Source organism: Sceloporus undulatus, chromosome 1, assembly GCF_019175285.1.
Source record: "Sceloporus undulatus isolate JIND9_A2432 ecotype Alabama chromosome 1, SceUnd_v1.1, whole genome shotgun sequence".
NCBI classification, from domain to species: domain Eukaryota; kingdom Metazoa; phylum Chordata; class Lepidosauria; order Squamata; family Phrynosomatidae; genus Sceloporus; species Sceloporus undulatus.
In genome coordinates this window covers 307,231,208-307,252,666 of record NC_056522.1, presented here as the reverse complement: position 1 = coordinate 307,252,666, position 21,459 = coordinate 307,231,208, and the positions used below count along the sequence as shown (strand labels likewise).

At 42.3% G+C, this 21,459-nt stretch overlaps 1 protein-coding gene across 2 annotated transcripts in view; it reads right to left on the bottom strand.

Annotated features, from left to right (window-relative positions):
- Positions 1-10,925, bottom strand: part of CRY2 (cryptochrome circadian regulator 2) — a 41,120-nt gene extending 30,195 nt beyond the window's left edge. For both annotated transcript variants that reach the window (XM_042443723.1, XM_042443731.1), the window contains exons 1-3: positions 10,289-10,925; positions 6,010-6,118; positions 282-424 (exon numbers count right to left, since the gene is read on the bottom strand). In XM_042443723.1, coding sequence (XP_042299657.1) covers positions 282-424; positions 6,010-6,118; positions 10,289-10,491 — 455 coding nt within the window. In that variant the 5' untranslated portion in view covers positions 10,492-10,925. The remainder of the gene's footprint in view (positions 1-281; positions 425-6,009; positions 6,119-10,288) is intronic.
- Positions 10,926-21,459: the final 10,534 nt, after the last annotated feature.

The following is a 21,459-nucleotide window of genomic DNA, read 5'->3' as shown; positions in this document are numbered from 1 at the left end:
TTCCTCCTTTTAATATTGTGGTTAAACATGAGCCTTGAGAGAACAAAGTTCCCAAAAGGCATAATGTGTCAAGACACTAGTACAGAGGAGCACAGCTAGTGTTTGTCCCTGTTGTTTGTACTCTTGACATCACAGTAAAGAAACTGAAATTCTGGTTCATTAAAAAAAAACCTTCAAATTCTGCTGTTATTTTAAAACCTTTGGTTATTTCAAATAATAAGTAACAATAGTTTTCTTAGACAGAATAATACTTCATATGTACAAGCAGATCTGAAACATACCTGTCAAGGTCATAAAGTGTATGCGAGTTCTCTGTTATCACTTCTACTCCAGCTTCTTTAGCCAACTTCACTATAGCTGCATCTCTCTCTTTTCCAAAGGGCTCTGAGTCATACTCAAAGGTGAGACGGGTCACTCCCCATTCCTGCAAGAAACCATACAATATCAGCTAAGTAGAAATATGAGGGCATCATTTTAAGCATCATCCTTAAAACGTGTGGAGAATATCTAAAATTACATCAAGCAAGGATGGCAAAAATAAAAATCATGCAACAGCATTAGGCAGAGTGTTTTGCCTCCCCAATTGTTCTCAGAGGGGCGGGATACAAATAAATGTTGTTGTTGTTGTTATTATTATTATTATTATTATTATTATTATTATTATTATTTTACAGAATTAGCATTAACATATATTAAAACATCTTACCCTTCTCAAACCAGTAGCTGTTCTTGCACTTGTTTGCAAAGTATGTTGTCATTTAAGACTAAAAGGTGTTTCTTGGCGCTTACCATTTAAAAAACATTTTTTACTGGGATTTTAAAGAACAAACATATGTAACAGCATACGATCCATATCAGTATACAATCCATAATGAGAATTTCCATCCCACTCCACCCACACTTTACTGTATGTTGTTTATTTAATTATAAGGAACTGTTCAACTGTTTATCTAAGTTGCCACCCATCTTTACCCCTCGTCGGCACCACGCCAACCACACCGTGTGGCACTAATGTGCTCCCTAAAAAGAAGCCACCTAGAGTGGCTTCTTTTTAGGAGTGCCATAATGACGTTTGCGCGCTCTGATGCCGCCGCTTCTGGCGAGTGCCATTTGGGTGCACGGACGCCCACGTGTCATTGTCGCGTGCGCCATGTGAGCGGGGCCATGGCAAGATGGTGCATGGGCACCACTATTAGGGATGGGCACATATGGATGCCCGGCCCTACGGAGCCCTTAAATCAGCTCCAGGACGGCACTTTTTGCCCGTCTGTATCAGGTCAAAGTTGTCACAAATGCATCTTCTTTTATCTCTCCTTGGTTAGTCTGATTTTATAGGTCAGCTTCCCAGCCAGTAGACCCGAAGAAAGTATAGTACAGCAGCATTGATATGCTGCATGCTCCCAAGACACCCGGAAGCAGCCCAGCCAAGCACACGGTGGTGGCTTCATGACGCTCTGGCGGCACGAAGTTTACATGCCACTGGAGTGTCATGAAACCAGGTTCCGGCTGCGGCATGGTTGGCAAAGCTGTCTTTTTCTACCTGAAAAAGGAGCAGATCTTTGCATCTCCTTTTTTTTTGGCAGCTTCAAGGCGGATTGGGGCCATGGCATGTGGTTGCCTTGGCCCAATCTGTTTCGGAAGGAGTGGCTTTCACCAATCTATTTCACCCCTCAGTTATGAGAGTATATAGTTCGCCCTCCACATTTGTGGCTTTGACATTTGATTATTTGCAGATTTGATTAACATGTCCTTTTTAAGAATCTCTATGTCGTCCAACACAATTCTGCCAGACGTTGATCACAGAGTTGCTTTGGAGGACCTAGAGATTACTAGAGAAAACATTTCTCTAGGCATCAGTGGGTCCTCCGGTGTGATTCTATGGCCAACTTCTGGCAGATGTTGATCACAGAGTTGCACTGGAGGACCTAGAGATTCTTAGAGAGGTATTCTCTCATAAAAGAATTAGTGGTTTTTTATTTGCAGTTTTTCCACATTCATGGGGGTTCTGTGCCCTTAACCCCAGCGAATCAGGAGGGCCCACTCTACTTTATTTATGTGTTGAAATATTTATATTCTGCTCCATATTATGAGTTCTCAGGCAGCATACAAGTAAAATCAAATTCAAGCATGTTAAAACAAGTTAAAGCAATAAAATAATTTAAGCAGACTATTTTTTTTTAATTTAACAAGTTTTTTTTAAGGTTAACACGGTTTAAAGCCATGTGCACAAACCTTTTCAGATAAAGCAGTCCTGTATAAGTAATTTTTTCTCCTAAAACTATACATCAGTGCATAGCAATAAAACATTTATAAACTTAAGTCCTCTAACAATATACAACACAGAAGGGGGAAAAGATGTTCTCTGTGAGCTCTAAACAATGCTCCTGATCTAGGTCAACAGGACCCCTGAACAGAAGTACTCTAATTATGAGATGGCAACACTCTACAACTAGTAGTGCATTTACAGCTTTCACATGTATGTTCATATTATCAATATGTGTTAAGTATCAAGCTGTAACATATTTATATGCATACCAAATTTAATCTGCAAACAGCCTACTATTTTACTCATGTAAGTTATGTTAGAGTTTTGCTGCCACACTGCACCATTAATGCAGTTTGACATTGCTTTAACTGTCATGGCTCCATGCTATGGAATCCTGAGATGTGTAGTTTGTTATGGCACCTGTGCTATTTGTCACAAAACTACTAATCCTGGAATTCTATAGCATTGAGCCATGCTATAAAGTGGTGTCAAACTGCATTAATTCTGCAGTTTATATGCAGCCTACGTCAATTGCTATATGATTAATGCTGTAGGAAACTATCAGGGCACAAGAAAGAATTCAAGGAAATTCAATCTCTTCTTCAGCCTTTCGCTTCTCTTTTCTTTCACTCTGCCAGAGCATGGCTTATTTTTTCTCTGACCAAAGGTGTGTATAATAATATCATGAGTTGCCCCAGCACGCATCCCATAATCAGTCTCAAAATAAGATACAGCAACCATTGCTTCCCACAACCAACATCTAGGTACAGCCAAGTTAAAACTATAGAGGGGGGGGGGGTTGCAAGGAAGGGCACAGCAACAGATGGGTGTTGCAAACATCAAGCAAAAAATGTAATGGCAAATTAAAAAGTTGATTTCCCTGTTAGTAACTGGAGAAGAGTTCAGTAAGAACCAGCACTATGTAACTGTAGAAGCTGACCAGCTAGTAAGAATGGTATATCTGAAGAAATCCTGTTTGCTATTAATGCTGTATATTGAAAACTCTGGGAAACTGACGTCATTCTTGGAAAATGAAGGCTTTGAGCAGCCCTAATCTTTCATCTCTCTAGGTCAGACTTTCACAGTTGGCAGTGAAGCCTCTGCAAATTGTTAAAGAACAGATGGATTATCTGTAACTGTGGCTATCTGCATGGTCATCTATGCATCACTGGTGTGGGCCCACACACATGAGTCACAGAGCCCATGAAGAAGTGCTTTTAGTTGGCATTTATAAGTGAAAAAACTATGTTTCCCATTCAGTTGCTGAGTATGAGGATGTTGGACAGCAAAATGCTAATTAAATCTGCCCAGGGGTATTGATGGTTTCTGGGGGATGAAAGTTAGATTTTAGGCCTCTCTTTCATCTCATTTCACACCCATCTTTCACCTCACATTTTGCTGTGTGCCTTATGATTATTGAAGCTCAGTGCTTTGGTTTCATGGTCCTCTCCAGAAGCTAGACATTTGCAAACCGGGAACTTGGAGAGAGCAACCTTTTCACCTGTCACCACCTTTCTGTGTAATCACAGAATAATTTTACTGATGTAACACATCATTACAGGAGGAGTATGTCACTACTGGATTCTAGGGTTGGTCTGTGTCTGTGGCACTATTTACAAACTTCCTTTTTTCCTCTGTATTATAAATGCAGCCTTAAAAATAATGTGGCTCCTTTTCTTTTAAGCATTTGTCCTAAATCAAGCCACCTTGCTGTTTGACCACTGCGACTAATGCTTGTATCTGTGATGTCTGCAGTAGGTATAGCTGTATCTTGTCTCCTTCAGCTCTCAGAGAAGTCCTGAAAGATTCAGTAGTCCCTTGGTTTAGATTGGGTTGAACAGAAAAAGTGGTAGTGGTGTACATCTTTGCATGACTGATCCGAGCTCTGGAAAACCCATCTGCTTTAGGGTTTGGGGGAGAGGCAATTGGAAACAATTGTGATAGACTTGTCCAGGGTCTATGAGTTTCCTTCTTTCAAATACAGAAATCCTTTACAATATCCAACAGACAGTTGGCGAAGGAAAAAAAAATCTTACAGCTTCTTTATCCTTTCATTTGCAGCTGAAGCACATCTTTCAAACTCTGAAGAAAAGTAGCAAATTTTTCTCTTCATTGCACATAAAAAGGTGCTGAACACACAAAGGTCCAATGTGCCATACTATACCAATAATGTATACAATGCATAAACCTAAAAAACAGAAGGGCATACTGAACTGAAGTGTGACGCTAGCAGAATACAGAACACTGGATTACTTTGGAGTTTCCTTCTATATGAAACTAGGGCCCTATATGCATGAATGGAAAAAAAAAAGTTTCCATCTGATGCTGGTGCTTCCTGATTGCCCATTGCAACTTCTAAAATACTGCAGTGGTTCCCCATTAATCCCACTGTGTCTTGGAGCTGGCAAAGTATCGGGAAGGCATTAATGTACAGTACTTAAAAACTAGATCAAACAGCTGCAACTACAGATTAAGTTAAGATGGATGCCTTTTCCCTACTGAAACATTTAAATGTACTTAGGCAGCAAGACTGAGACAATGCAGGGTCCGTTCCTGCTCCACCACTGTTCTCTCCTCTCCTCCTCCTTTTGTTATGTGGCAAAAGTAGAGCCCTCTTGGCTACAACAGGGCTGACAGGTAACGGAGGCAGTGGAAGAATGGAAAGTGAGCATAGCAGCTGCATCCCCCTATGATCATTTAAAGGCATTTGAAGCTACCAAACAACTATTAGGATAAAATCTCAACTATAACACTGAAAACAAATTAATACTTTCAGTGTTAACCATGACAGCTTAATCATACTTCCTGGTTTGTATTTCTTTGCCAAGAATTAAAAGGCATATTTTTTTTAATGTTTTGGATCTTTGATATACATATCTGGCAATCTAGACTGGCAGTCACAAGTCAAACACAAGAACAGCACACACAACAGGCCTCAAGTTAGGTTGCTGAAATATAACCTTTTGCAAGCGGGTTTTCCACCCTACAGATTTTTAAATTCTTTTTGTAAAAAAGTATATAACTGGTTTGTTTTCAAATGCACTTGTTTTGTTCATTTTAATGTTAGCTGCCTTCTGTCCCATTTTAGGACAAGAATATAAACTACAAACAAGAACAATAAATAAAAGTAAATCACATTTAATTTAAATCAACATTCTACACATCAGCAAAGAAAAAAGTGGTTTTGAATCAATTCACATATATTTCCCAATCGATGTTGCAAACCTAACCACCTATACCAAGGTAATTTTCAGCCAGAAGAACATTTCAGTCAGCCCTCCTTATCGACAGATTTTTAATTCACTGATTCAAGCATCCACAGTTTGAAAATATTTTTAAAAAGTATAATTTCCAGATAGCAAACTACGATTTTCCATTTTATATAAAGGACACCATTTGCTATGCCACTGCATTTAATGGGACTCAAGCATCCACAGATTTTATTATCCATGGGGGATCCTGGGACCAAACCCCAGCAGATAACAAGAGTCGACTGTATTTTCATCCTATCACTCATACTTCCGGTGATGTCAGTATACAGAATGTCATCCATAACAATGCATAGAAATCCTTATTGAATGCAGCGTCAAAGCACACTTTTAATGTGCCTCCTTATTAAATAAACTTACAGTGACCTCAAATCAAGATCTTAAAGTCAACAGCAGTTTAATTAACTGTGAAAGTTTAATTTATATGCAGATAAATTCTCTCCAAATAAGATTTTCATACAATTTTGATCTTACTTTAAAGAGTCTTGGAAAAACATCTGTTGGCTGGCCTCGCACTACAAATAAGCGGGAGCCGAGTTTTCTTAAACTGTTGTCCAAATCTTCCAGAGACTGGAGCAAAAACCTAGGGGGAAGAAACAAAATACAATCAGAAGTCATTGGGCTAGGCACAGCCAAAAAGTCCACAGACAACAGAGCCAGTCCTTTGCCATAATATGGAGAGTGAAAAGGAAACCCTACAAGCTATCAAAGAGTTAACAGAGGCCATTTATGGAAATTTGGCTTCTCTTTCTTTTCTCTTTCTCTCTCTAGAGGACTTTGAATACACAACCACTAATGTAGACTTCTGGAAATTTGCAAAGAGATCAGAAGAAGTGAAAACAACAACAATATTAGTTTGTGATAGAAATATATGCCTACCAACAGATGGTTAACTGTATGCATCAACATACTATTATTTTGTATGCTTGTACTAGACACAATAGTTCTTATTATTTTTACATTTATTGACATATTTTATAAAACAAAAATGGTCTTCCATGATAATATTGTTTACTCATGTGAGATATGAAAGGTGCGCAGTGATAATATAGATCCAATTTGTCACACATCACTTATAAAGGTTATCAGATAATATAACACAGTTTTGTGGCATGTTGGCATTATGTAATGTACCAGTGCAGGGCTTCTTGCTAGAATGCATGTTCAAACTCTGCATGAGCTGAACGTGCAGCAGGCCAACCAATACAGCACATTCTTTCACTGTTCCATCAGAATGGAAAAGTCAAATTATTCAGGGTTTGGGTTTTTTTTAGTTCCCCCAAAATTGTCAGAATTCAAGCAACAGAATAGGGCAGGAATGTATATGTGCAAAACCGATTTTTCAGACATTCCAGCAGAACTGCATCCTAGCTGTATTCATGCAATTAAAGGGACAGAATAAGCACCTTTTACTGCCAAGATACCCGGCTGGATTCCCTTCACCCAGTTTAAAGTGATCTTGTAAAATATTACATAAAGCAGAAGGCAGCCGCCTACATGACAACTCAACTCTCGTAAATCCTACAACAGACAGTGTTCTGGTAAAAAACAATTGTCTTGGGAAGGTGAGAATTAACACTATGTCCTACATACTTTCAGAAGCAAAATCAGATACCTCTATATGTTGCTGCCTATGTTAGGGTTGTATTAGGTCTCTTCCTATATTGTGTGAAAAATCATTATGCACTTCAGATTTTAGCAGTGTTCCTTCAACAACTGGTATTTTCGTATCCTGAGTTGATTCTTCTATTTTTAATTGTAACCACACAGGGTATTTCAATGGCAAATGTTGAATAATCCTTTCTCAACTAGCAAGTGATTGGACTAAGCATGCTATAAGAGGGCTTTCCCAGCTTCTATACTTAGGATTCTATATGCAGACACGTGCCCTAAGAATATGCCAGCAGTAGCAGAACAAGTAGAACAAGAATCCTTCTCATTAGGGAAGGTGCAGTCTCTCCACCACAAGCAGCAGCATCCCAGCAGCTATGCCAAATGTCAACCCCAGAGTTATTCCCTTCTATAACTACTTCAGAATATCTCATATTTTCCAGATCTTTTGCAATGATTTTTTTTTTTGCAGAGGCTGCAAAAACTGTGAACTAAGCTGATGATCTTCAAGTAGTGATTTGTCTGAGGAGCTACAAACTACAACCAAAAAAATCACTTTCAGAATTATACTGATGTAAGACTGCAATGTGAATCTCATTTGCACCTACATAAGAATGCATTCTCTGAAGATGCCAGCCACAGATGCTGGTGAAACATCAGGAATAAACTCTTCTAGAACATGGCCACGTAGCCCGAAAAACCCACAAAAAACAATGCCGCCCGCTGAATCTCTTTGGACAAAAGGTGTATTTACACTATAGAAATAATGCAGTTTGACACCTCTTTAGCTGCCGTGGCTCTATCCCACAGAATCCTGTGATTTGTAGTTTTGTGAGGCACCAGTACTCTGGCAGAGAAAGGTAAAACTACAAATCCCAGGATTCCATAGGATGAAGGTACAGCGCTTAAGGTGGTGTTGAATTGTATTATTTCTACAGTGTAGAAACACCTTTACTTTCAGGAAACATTACACTGAAGTAGAGTGTATTACATTGTTTTAGGGCCAGGGTTTGTAGATTATAATATTAACACTATTGGAAAGATTAGAGAACTATACAAAACAGCCCAATTTAGCAGCTAATACAATAAATCTTAGTGAAGAATGGTAATGCTTGCTTGTTTGCCTGCTTCCTCCTCTTTCCCCCAACAGAAGTATTTCATTTCTTTTTTCTTCTTGCTACTCATTGCCATAATCCAGTTTAGCTTCATGGCTCAAAAGGCATGAAGGCAAACAGAGAAGCAGGGGCAGATAAACAAAATGACAATGGAAGAAATAATGAAAGATAAGCCATAGATCTGAGGGTGTAGGAAGGGAACACAAGAGGGCAGATATCGCTCCCCTTTAAATAGCTTTCCATGACTGTAGGTTCTTTGCTTTTCCTATATTTTATTTATTTATTTATTTATTTAGGTATTTATATCCCGCCCTTCAGCCCTATATGCATCAGTGGAGCACCATAAATTCGGCCATGTGCAGTCTGCAAGTCATGACATGCACTAAGCAGACAGGCAGAGTTATAGGTCCAGAAACTCCGCTGGAAAACAACCCAAATGTACTTTGGCACAAAAACAGATGCTTTGCATCCCATAAAATTTAGCCTCTGAAATCCAAATTCGTCAGGCCAGGATGTGTTGTGTGACTCTAAAGTGATCTTAACACCATGACAGGGACATTTTTTATGTCATCTGTACCCTAGCTAGATACATGAAACAGGTGCTGGTCTCTCCACCTGTTTTCTCAGCTAGGTTGCCTCTGGTTTCTCCTCCTTTTTCCCTCACATATTTTCATAATAACCTTTTTAGTACACTCCTTGCTCTTAATTCTACAGACCACCTTCTCTAAACTGAATCACGGCCAGGGAAGTGTTCAGAGGCCACCATCTGCAGCTCCTGATGCGAGGGCAAGGTGCCCTGACTGCCCTAAAGGACCTGGAGGCCAGGACTGAGGCAGGGAGTCACCTTCTACAGCCAAGATTCATGGCTCACTGAGATCCAGCCTCGGAGGACCCACAGTGGGTGCATCCGCTCTGCAGAAATAATTCAGTTTGACACCACTTTAACTGCCACGGCTCCATGCTATGGCATTCTGGGAACTGTAGTTTGAAAAGTGGAGGACATTCCAAAGAAAAGCTAAAAACACTCATAAATATAAACTGATGCCTCTTAGTCATGCTCAAAATGGAAGGCCTTTTTCAATTCCTCCTGGGCAGAAGGCTGAAAGGCAGGGCATGTCCTGGGAAAGGAGGATGTCTGGTCACCCTGCCCTAAACTCATGGCTGATTAAGTCAACACTTAGGTAAATCCAGAGTGACCAGATGTCCTCACTGCAAAGGAGGACAAGGCACCGCAAAATGTAGGACACTCAAGGAAACTGTAGGGCATGAGCAAAGAAAACCTCTAAACACTGCTATAAATGTAAACCTATGCTTCGGAGTCATGCTCTACACGGAGGACATTTGGGAATTCCTCCTGGGCTATTGGTTGAAAGGTAGGCCATGTCCTGCAAAAGGAGGACATCCAGTCACCCTGTGAATTATAGAGTGCCCAGATGTCCTCACCACAAAAGAGGACAAGGCACTGCAAAAAGAAGGACATTCAAGAAAAATGGAGGACACGGCCAAAGAAAAGCTAAAGACACTCATATAAATATAAATTCATGCTTCTTATGTATATATGTGTCTTCATGTCACCTGTCGACTTATGGCGACCCCATGAATTTCATAGGGTTTAATTAGGCAAGGACTACTTAGTCCTGCTCAAAATGGAGGACCTTTTGGGAATTCCTCCCAGACAGAAGGCTGACATGTAGAGGGACTTGGCCCTCCTTTTCCAGGACATGTCCTCCCTGTCACCTTTCTGTCCAGGAGGAATTCCAAAGGAGTCTCCTCCATTTTGAACAAAACTAAGAAGCATGAATTCATACATATTTCTAGGGGTGGTTTTTGGCTTTTCTTCTCTGGTGTCCTCCATCCGTGGTGCCCCTGTCCTCCTCCCTTTCTTACCCTCCTGCCCAGAATGATGGGGAAGGATGCCCTCCTTCATTCTGAGCATCTCTAAAAGAAGTCTCTGGGGGCCTCTCCTCCATCCTGGGCTCCCCTCTCTCCCTAAGCCTCCCAGGGCTGCCGCCTCTGCTGCCACTCACCGCCAGCGGTTGATGCCCACCGAGGAAGAGGCGGCGAACCAGGGGTCCAGGATGTAGATGCAGCGGAGGGGGCCCCCTGCTGCCTGATGCAGGGCCGGGTTGTCGTGGAGCCTCAGCCCCCGGCGGAACCAGTGCACCGAGCAGCCAGGGTTGCCAAGGCCCGGAGGGCGAGTCACCACGGAGCCCAGGGGAAAAGCGGCCATCCTGGGAGCCTCCTCTGCCTCGCACTGGATCCAGCAGCAGACAGAGAGGGATTGATGCAGGAGCGCAGCCTCCTCCTCCTCCTAGGCCTCCTGCTGCTGGTGATGCTGCTGGTGCTGGAGCTGCCCATTGGCCGCCTGGGCTACATAACAGGGCCAGCCCCTGGGGCTCGCAGGACTAGGCACGTTCCTTCCCCGCCTCTCTCTCTCTCTGTCAGCAGAAGAAGGAGGAGGAGGAAGAGAAGGAAGGCCGGCCCTAGCGCTCCCAGTCCCTCTTAAGGGACACACGTTGGCTGCAAGCACTGCAAAGGCTTGGGAGGCACCCAGCTGGAAGAGAAGGAGAAGCAGAAGGATAACAATAATAACTGCAGGCTTTTGGGGAACCCAGCTGGAGAAGAAGAAGGATAACGATGATGATGATGATGATGATGATGATGATGATGAGGGGGCTTCGAGTGCTCTCAGCTGAAAAACAACAACAACAACAACAACAGGTGGCTTTTGAGGCACCCAGCTGGAAAATAATGATAGTAATAATAATAGGAACAACAACAACAGTAGCAACAACAACTGGGCTTTGGGGGCACCTAGCCAGAAAATAACAACAACAGCAATAACAGGGCTTTGCTGGAAAACAACAACAACAACCAGTGGCTTTTGAAGCACCCAGCTGGAAAATAATAATAGTAATAATAATAGGAACAACAACAACCACAGTAGCAAAAATAACAGGGGGCTTCAAGGGCTCCCCGCCAGAAAATCATAACAACAACAACCGGTGGCTTTTGAGGCACCCGGCCAGAAAATAACAACAACAACAATAACAGGGGGCTTTGGGGGCACCCAGCTGGAAAATAATAATAATAACAACAACAACAGTAACAACAATAACAGGGCTTTGGGGGCTCACAGCTGGAAAATAACAACAACAATAACCCGTGGCTTTTGGGGCACCCAGCTGGAAAATAATAATAGTCATAATAATAACAACAGTAACACCAATAACAGGGGGCTTTGAGGCCTCCCCACCAGAAAGTAACAAGAGCAATAACCGGTGGCTTTTGGGGCACCCAACTGGAAAATAATAACAATAACAATAATAATAACTATCTGGTGGCATTTGGAGCACCCAGCTGGAAAATAATAGTAATAGCCACAACAATAACAGTAGCAGCAATAACAGGGGGCTATGGGGGCACCCAGCCAGAAAATAACAACAACAACAATAATGGGGGCTTTTGAGGCACCCAGCCTGAAAATAATAATAACAACAATAACATCGGCATTTGAGGCACCCAGCCTGAAAATAATAATAACAACAATAACGTCAGCATTTGAGGCACCCAGCCTGAATATAATAATAATAACAACAACAGTAATAATGAGGACTTTTGAGGCACATAGCCAGAAAATAACAACAATAACAACAATAACAGGGCTTTGGGGGCTCCCAGCCAGAATACAACAACAACAACAATAATGAGGGCTTTTGAGGCACCCAGCTAGAATATAACAATAACAACCACAACAATAATGGGGGATTTGGGGGTACCCAGACAGAAAATAATAATAATAATAATAATAATAATAATAATAATAAACAATAATGGGGGTGTAGTGAGGTACTCACCCAGGTGCAGAGAGCTGAAGGGGCTAAGGGCAGCCAGGTGGTGGAGGTTGAGGGGAAGGAGGAGGTTAACCCAGAGGTGGAGCCAGTGGAGGAAGGAGGAGGAGCTGGAAGGATTATAAAAGCAGAAGGGTTGGTTGAGGTGTGTGGGGGAAGGATGGATGTGGAAGAGCTGTTTGGGCAGCAGCGGCTGGGAAGGGAAAGAACGGTTTAAGGAGGCCAGAGAGGGACAGAGTCCCTGTGCCTCTTCCAAGAAGGGCCCTACGGCCAAAGCAGAGGCCCCAAGAGGAGGAGAGGTGACTGAATCCTCGAGAGGAGGGAGTCTGGGCTTTTGTGGGCTCTGGGGAATGGACAACCAGAGACCTTGAGGATTTGGAGGATGAGTGGTGGAGTCCACAAGAGAAGCTTTGGGAAACAAGCCATGTCATGATGGGAAGTGGGGATGTCTGACTTGAAGGCTGGACTTTATGTTTTGAGTTATCATCTACTGGATACAAAGCTATTTTCTTATTAAAGGTACAGTTGTACCACACTTGCCTGAGTAAGTTTGTTGTGCATGTGGGAGAGATCATAAGGGGAGGAGTCTGTTTCTGTGCAAGATGGAGTCTGCTATGCCAGCCCCGCCCACGGGGGGTTGCACCAGACAGAAAAGAATAAATACAACAATAACAATAGCAGCAGCAGCAACAAATAATAATAATAAGAGGAAAGAAATCTTATTCAACCTTTTGAGGAAAGCCCCTGTGCATAACTGGAGTGTTTTGTAATTTTTTATTTATTTGTTTATCTACAGTCCAAAACACTCTGCAGAAATAATCCAGTTTGAGATTGCTTTCACTGCCTTGGCTCAGTGCTAGAGAATCCTGGGAATTCTAGTTTGCTGTGGCACCAGAGCTATCTCTGACAGAGAAGGCTCAATGTCTCACAAATATCTCCCAAAACTACAGTTTCCAAGATTCCCTAGCATGAAGCCAGGACAGTCAAAGTGGTCTCAAACTCGATTATTTCTGCATGGTATTTTGGACCACAAAGGATGGAGCTCAGTGCCCTTTGGATGGACAAATGGATCTCCCAAATGGAAAATCCCTCTTGTTTTGTCCCACTGCATCCACACTGCTGAAATGAACTAGTGTGACCCCAGTTTTACTGCCATGGCTCCCTGCTGTGTAATTCTGGGCATGGTAAACCTCTGGTGCTAAACCAAATTACCATTTCCAGACTTCCACAGCATCGAGTCATGGCAGTCAAAATGGTGTCAAATCGGATTATTTCCACAGTGTAAATGCATCAGAGACAGGTTTCTCTAAGCCTGTATCCAGCTCCAGGAGAACGTCAACTACCATTCCCAGAATTTCACAGCATTGAGCCATGGCACTTAAAGTGCGGTCAAACTCTGCTATTTCTGCAGTGTAGATGCAGCAGAGACAGGTCTCTCTTAGCCTGTATCCAGCACCAAGGGAGAACTTCCCAGTTTGTTGTCTACCATCTTCAGGTTATTTCTGATTTATGGCTACCTTAAGGTGAACTGATCATGTGGTTTTCTTGGCAAAGTTCCTTCAGAGGGGGTTTGCCATTGCCATCCTCAGAGGCTGAGAGAGTGTGACTTACCCAAGGTCACCCAGTGGGTTTTCATGACCAAGCTGGGATTTGAACCCTGGTCTCTAGAGTCATATGTCCCCATTCACACTATGAAAATAACCCGGTGTGAAACCAGGTTATTTTCATGGCATTTACATTTGCCCAACTGCACTTGGTGCAGTTTGTGGGGGTTGCTACTGAAAAACCTGCTAAACCTTGTGTATTCATGTCTTTTTAAAAGAGCCACAACGATCTGCATCTTTGAAAGTGTGAGTAAGCTGTCAAATCAATTTGGGTCGCACTGCATCATTCCAAGAAATGGAGGCACCTCCATTTTAAACTGAAACAGTGGCAAGTGTGAATGGCAACAAGGTTAAAATGCCATGGAGAGATTTGGAAACAGAAAATATAGAACACCGATCTGGTATTGCATCACTGCAGAGATCTGGATTTCCTCAGGACAAAATTGTGAATGCCCCCATAGTCTAACAGTCAAACCACTATGCCACACTGGCAGTAACATCTATGTGATCTGGGACAGGGGCACTCTAAATTTCTAAGAGCCCAAGCCTTAAGCAAAACCTCATTTATCAGGAGGAGGAATAAAACATACACCAAAAGTGAGGAGATGGATGTTTTTACAAGGGAACAGGAAAAGAAATAGGTACAAACAATAACTTTGGGAAAGGACAATCTCCTGCCCAAAGGTATGGCTAAACTAACAATGTACTGGAGAGAATTAAGAGAAAATGTGAGGCAACCGAATAAGTCACAAAGCCAGCTTCCTACTCCCAAGAATCCAGAGCAATGAAGATGGTCCCACTTCTCAAACCAGAAGGCTTGGAGCTAAGAACATTTCAATATTTGGCTAATACTCACTTTCTCTTGTGTTTGTTTGTTTGGGGTTTGGTTTGGGGTTGGGTTGGGGGTGCCAACTGATAGGGTTGGTTGTGGCCTTTTCCAAACTAAAGCAAGGCTTTGCAGTAAACGATCCAAGAAACTGCTATAATCTCTCAGAAAATTGAATTTGTGACCATAAGGTGCGCACCAATTATTCCAGTTTCTTTCTGCACAGCTCACTGCTAAAAACAATACTAATTAGAGTGAGATCTCTATCTCTATATAGGTAGAAATGAAAGCTCACAGCTTTATGAGAGGCATAAAACTTGCTCTTTTGCGTGAGGAAAAGAGTTGTGCCATAACAGGAGAACCAGCAGTTCAATCATGTGCTTAGGAGTGCTTAAGCTCAATGAATTCGGTTGGCTCAGACACACTGCCTTTCTGACACTGGGAAAGGCCTGAGCAAAGCTAAACATAATCTCCTTTTGTTTGTCTATGACATCTAGTAGTCAGAGGTATATTGCTTATGCTTCCAGATATTACTCTAGCAGGGAGCCAACAGCATTTATGTAATCTCTTTTAAATGCTGGTTATGGTTGTCATATAACATCCTGTAGTAGCCCTGTGATCAGTACCTTATGCAGACAAAGGAAGAAGCACTACAAACAATGACTTGGAAGGAAAAGGAGAAAAATATGTAAAAGAGCATCTGTGCTGAAACCACACCAAGTTTGTATGAAAGTTAATTGAAATCAGTTCAATTTTTACATTCTAGATAAAAATGATAAAAATGGTAAGAAAGCAAGCATTTTCCACACAATACTAAGGTGGCATCTGCAGTGCAGAAATAATCCAGTTTGACGCCACTTTAACTGCCATGGCTCAATGCTATGAAATTCTGGGAAATGTAGTTTGTTGTGGCATCAGAGCTTTCTGACAGAGAAGGCTAAATGTCTCACAAAACTACCAATCCCAGGATTCCGTAGCATTGAGACATGGCAGTTAAAGTGGTATCAAACTGGATTATTTCTGCAGTGTAGATGCAGCCAAGGAGTGTCATCCTGTATGCACAGTAAATTCAAGTGAATTCAGTAAACCAAGGGTAGAAATTATATAGACCCCTGATTATATAGGCCAGTTATTTAGGCTCCACTGCAAGTCCAAGTAGTTTTATCCAGCCAATGATGAGGAATATGTTTTGGTCTGTGTGGTTCCCACCTTTGCAGCAGCCATTAAGATCAACCCGGCCCCTCCTATGGTTTCCACTTTCTTGATGTTTGTTTGGCTGCAGTTAGGGCAGATAATATGTAGCCCCCAACATTGCTGTTGAACTTTCATCCCTAGCCAGCAGACCAACAGTGAGAATAATGGGAGCCAGAGCCCAACATCTGGAACGTTGCATGTTCCACACCAATGGCTTATGGATGCTCTTTTACATATACATGTGGGGTCTAGAACTCCCTATCTAGGGACACTTGACTTCTCTTTTTCTGGTGTCCTACTGCTGCAGTATGAAATCCATTCATACTTTTTAGAAAGGCATGTGGGTTTTAGGAAGTTGATTTAGTTAGTCACCCTGGTATGCTTTGTTTTATTCTGACACTTTTGTGATATAGGTGCTCCACAGTTGCATGCCACTGACATGATTCCATTGTAATAGTCCAAAAATTAGAACTTGGAAAAGTTACTTTTTTCAGATAACATTTCCCAGCAATGGAGCTGGTGGGTGGATTCTGGAAATTGTCATTCAAAAAACATTTCCAGGTTCTGCCCATAATTATTAGAAGGCTAAAGATTAAAGCACAAGAATATTATTAAAATACCATAATTTTGTTTTAACAGCTTAGCCATGATCCTGTGCAGAAGTTCTGAAAAGTAAGCCTCACTGAGTTCGGCAGAAGTTATTCTAAGATGAATAAGGTATTTTTGGATGTCAGACTAAATGTACCTAAGACTTAAGTGCCACTCACCCCAGCCTAACAGAATGCTCCTGTTCATGTTTAATATGCTCACTTGTGTTGGTGAAATTATTCACAACAGCAGGGCATAAATATTTTTACTTCCTCCCTCCAGGAAATACCAGGTGCTATAGGCTATATTCAGAGGAAGGCAATGGCAAACCACTCTTAAGTGTTCCTTGCCTAGGAAAACCTTACGAAATTCATGGGGTCACCAGGTGACCTAGGACTTGTTTACATGGGTTATTTACTTCAGATTCCCTCCCAGCCTCACTATATCCTTTTTGCACAATGCAGGGCCAAAACCCTGAATCATATGATGTCTGTCCCCTCTTTGGCCTTTCTTCCCCTTAACCCAAATGTAAAAACCTTACCTTTTGCTCTGGTTTTTAAATTTTCTCTGCAATGATGATGGGCAGCTGCTTTCCCATGTGGTTTGTGAGCCTTCTTGTGCTGCCACTATGGGCACAAGTTACTCTGAAGTCAGAATGAGGTGCCCGGAGTCAATAACATGGCTGGGCAGCTCATTGTGACTTTAGAGGCAGTGCTGGGCAGTGAATGGGAATCATGTAGGAAGGCAGCTTCTGTTGTCACTGCACAAAGAACACAGGAACAGAGGGAATTCAGGGATGGAATACTTGGGTACAGCTAGAGTATTCTGGCCAGTGAAGACAAGCCCCTGAAGGTACATAATGGCTATATATTCAGGTGCTATTAAAGGCATGACAGCAAGAGCTGGCTAAAAAGCTGGCAATCCCAGTTTTATAAACACGTTGATTAGGCAACCCCTCCCCACAGCCAGTGTGGTGTAATGGTTTGAGTGTTGGACTATGACTCTGGAGACCAGAGTCTGAATTCCCACTCAGCCATGGAAACCCATTTGATAACTTTGGGCAAATCACACTCTCTCAGCATCATGCAAGAGCAAAAACTCTCTGAGCAAACCTTGTCAAGAAAACTAGTTGGCCCTCTATATCCATGGATTTTTTTTATCCATGGATTTTTTTATCCACAGATTTTATTTATCCATGGATTCAAGCATCCACAGCTTGAAAATATTCAAAAAATATGTAAATTCCAAAAAGCAAACCTTGATTTTGCCATTTTATATAAGCAATGCCATTTTACTATCCATTCTATTTAATGGGATTTGAGCATCCACAGATTTTGGGATCCACAGAGGGACCTGGAACCAAACCTGAGTGGATACCAAAGGTCCACTGTACTTGGTAGCTTCACCTTAGGGTCGCCATAAATCAGAAATGACTTGAGTAATTTAGATACAGACAGACAGACAGACAGACAGCAGACAGATAGTTCTGCTCAGGACAGTGGGGTTGTACCCAGTGGCAAGATATAGTCCAAGCAGGAGAAGCCTCACCCCAACATTTGAGTGATTTCTCCCCCCCTCGACCATGAACTACCCCAACAGTGGACTGCTAGACTCTTCCAGCTCTTTCCTATGGTCACAGAATTACAGGTTACCTAAACCTTTCGTTTGATAATCTGTAATCTGTTCCTATGGTAATACTGGCTAAAACAGGAACGATCAGCTTTTCTTCTCAGCAACAACAGGTAGGGGAAGTGAATGAGGGGTATTTAAAGATGCAGCCTTCAGTGCCTGACCAGAGGAAAGCTCTGTGATGAAACAGATCCCCTTCTTAAGTGAGGGTTGCCCTTTTCCATTCCGACAAGGCTTCATACATCTTTTAACGGCTGCCTAGGAAGCAGAAATTCACCACTGTGCCAATCTAAAGCTTCGCCTACTTGAATTCCTGCTTGTCGTGTGTTTGTTAGAGGCACAGGAAGTCCTAAGGGAGGGGCAGGACTGTCACCTGTATATACCTGTATATCTATTTTAACCTCAGGAATGTGGTGACATCTGTGAGCCGAGGTGGTACTTCAATATCAGCAACAGAATTATGTCTTCCACTACACCTGAAGGCAGCAGACTAACTTAGGGGAGCAGGACAGAGTCAGCAAACAAACAGCTTTGTCCTTTATTGCTGTACTGCCACTTGCTCACCATGCCATCTGGCACCCACTTGTTGCTACCCAAAATACTGCAGTGTTAACTGTGGTGGTAATGGCACCAGCATGCCTTCTGTGAGTAGGGCACAGCATCTGATGGAGCGTGTAAGTGTCTTGGTCTCCAAAGTATGGAAAAGTTACTTTTTAGTACTACAGCTCCCAGGATCCCCCAGCCAGCCTTTGAGAGCTGCAGTTGAAAAATGTAAACTTTTCCTCTGCCTGTATGCTTGCTCAGGAGCTGTTCTGGATTATTTTATTGTTTTATTTTGCTGCTGCTCTTTCTTTAGTTTTATGTACATGTTTTGCTTTGTTTTTACCCTCTGCTGCTATTGGTTTCTGCACTGCTTTTATCACCATTTATTGCTTATTATATATTGTTGATTTTTCTTTGCATAACCCAAAGAACTCCAATTATTGGGTGGTCTAAAAGTACAATAAACAAATAGGAGAGTAATGCACCAGCCAGTAGCAAGCAATCATAGCCAGGCTAGCATTGGTTCAGAAGGATAAGAACAGCTACCTTCAAAACCTGGCTATCATAAGACCCTCAGCATCTGCTGCCAATTCACTTTTCCAGATTCAGAGGATGTTGGACTATAATAGCCAGCATAGTAAAAGATAATGGATAATAGGAGGTCTAGTTCAACAATGTCTGGAGGCCACATGTTCCTCATCTCTTGCTTTTTAGAAATTTTAAGGGGAATAGTGTCCAGTTCTGGGCACCACTGTTTAAAAAGAATGTTGACAAACTGGAGCATGCCCAGAGGAGGGCAACCAAACTGGTAAAGGTCTGGAAACCATGCCCTATGGGGAGCAATTTAGGAAGCTGGGAGGCCGTTCAGACTACCTTTTACCCTGGTTGAGAAACCAGATTAAAAGCGGGAAGTTCATATTGGTGCCGGTTCTTTTACACTCGAATTTAAGCTTTGCACACCCATTGAGGGGCAAATGCCCCTTGGCGTGGGCCTTTTGAAAGCAAAGTTTTTCCTGTATTTTTTGAGAAAAACTGGGTGCCAGCAAATGTGAACTTGGCCCTGGTCATGATCAGGTCAAGTTCAAGGGAAGGATTAGGTCAGAGGGAGGTCTGAGGGCGGAACATGCCTCCCCTCTCGCAGGCAGTTTTTTCTCCTTTTTTTGTATTTTTATTCTTGACAGATTATGTGAATGCTTATTCTACAGGTTGATACATATCGATAGAATGTGTCTACTTGTGCTACATTTCTCTTTCGTTTGCTTGCTGCCAGCACAGCACCTCACTTTGCAAGTGGCATTTTTTAAAAATTATTTTTTTTGTCTGTGTGACAGAATATGCAAATGTGTTTCCTTTTAAATTTGGCAAATTACGTGTGAATGCTTTTGCCACATATGTATATGTGTATGTGAGGCATTCTGGGGTGGCAATCGGAGGGAAAGCAAAGAGGATGCAGAGATGGCATTCTGAGGTGAGGTATTATTATTATTATTATTATTATTATTATTATTATTATTATTATTGTGATGAGAAGAGGATGGCATAAGGGGGGGAGGCAAGGACTTCGGTGGTGGCACTGGGCTTCAAGGGAAGGGAAGGGGTTCCAAAGAGGAGGAAATGCTGGGCTGGAAGTGAAGGAGAAGCTAGAGGCCGGCATGTGGAAACCAATGACTTTGGGAGAGTCACACTCTCTCAGCCTCAGGGTAAAGGCAATGGAAAATTTCCTTGGAAGCAACGTTGCCAAGAAAACCCCAGGATGTGGTCGTTTTAGGGTTGCCATAATCTGTAATGACCCAAATACACACAACACATACACACACCTGGAGGTTTTTAAATTTGACAAGTTGACAGAATATGCACACACTGCCGCCAGTTTTTTTAAAAAAGGAGGGGGGAAAGCACCCATTTGGTTGGCCAATGGCTGTAGGATATGTCATCTTTGACGAAAGTGGAAGTTAATTTGATTGACAACAAAGGAGACTCCATTTTAAAGCGGTACAGTGCTACCTCGGTTTACGAAATTAATTCGTTCCGCCGTTCCGTTCGTAACCCGATAATTTCGCAACCCGAAAAGGCTTTCCGTTAGCGCTGGAAAGCCGCTAGCCGCGCTTTGCGTTTGAATTTCGCGCCGAAATAAATTTCGTAACCCGAAAAAAATATCGTAACCCGGAACAGTTTTTTCCAATCTAACTTTTTCGTACCCCGGAAATTTCGTAACGCGATCATTTCGTATCCCGGGGCACCACTGTACTGCAAATGTGAACTTCAGAGGGGCAAATTGCCCCGATCAAGGTAAAGGGTAGTGGGCACTTTTTCCAAGCAGATTCGATATGGGGTCAACCGGATCTGCCCAGTTCTATCCAGGGCAAGTGAGTGGGAATGGGGCCTGGGTATGTTTAGCCTGGAGAAGAGATGGTTAAAAGGTGATATGATAGCCGTTTAAATATTTCAAGGGATGTCGTACTGAAGATGGAGTGCTTTTTGCTGGTTCCTTTGATTGTCCCAACATTTCTTAAACCTTTGTTTGCTTTCCTGCTCTGAGATGGTTCATGATCTTGCAAGCTTTTCTATTTGCCAGTTGCTATAAAGCAGGGGTAGGCAACCTTTTTGAGTCGGGGGCCGGATTGCTGTCCCTCAGACAACTGGGTGGCCGAAGCCAAAAAATAAATAATTTTAAAAAATTAATTAAATAAATAAACCGGGACAAATGTAGGACAAAATTTTCAAATGGCGGACACTTTTTTTTAAAAAAGTGGAGGACACGCGAAAAAATTTGCTGATTTTTTAAAAAATGTTAATATAAATGCATGTTTCTGAGGCTTCTATAGACAATTGTCCCCCTTGCCCCTGCGCGCGAGAGGCCAAAGGCCCCGGTGGCAATCGGCGGCAGGACCGGGCTGGGGCCGGTCCCAAGGCCTTGCCGGGCCGCATCCGGCCCGCGGGCCGCAGGTTGCCTACCCCTGCTA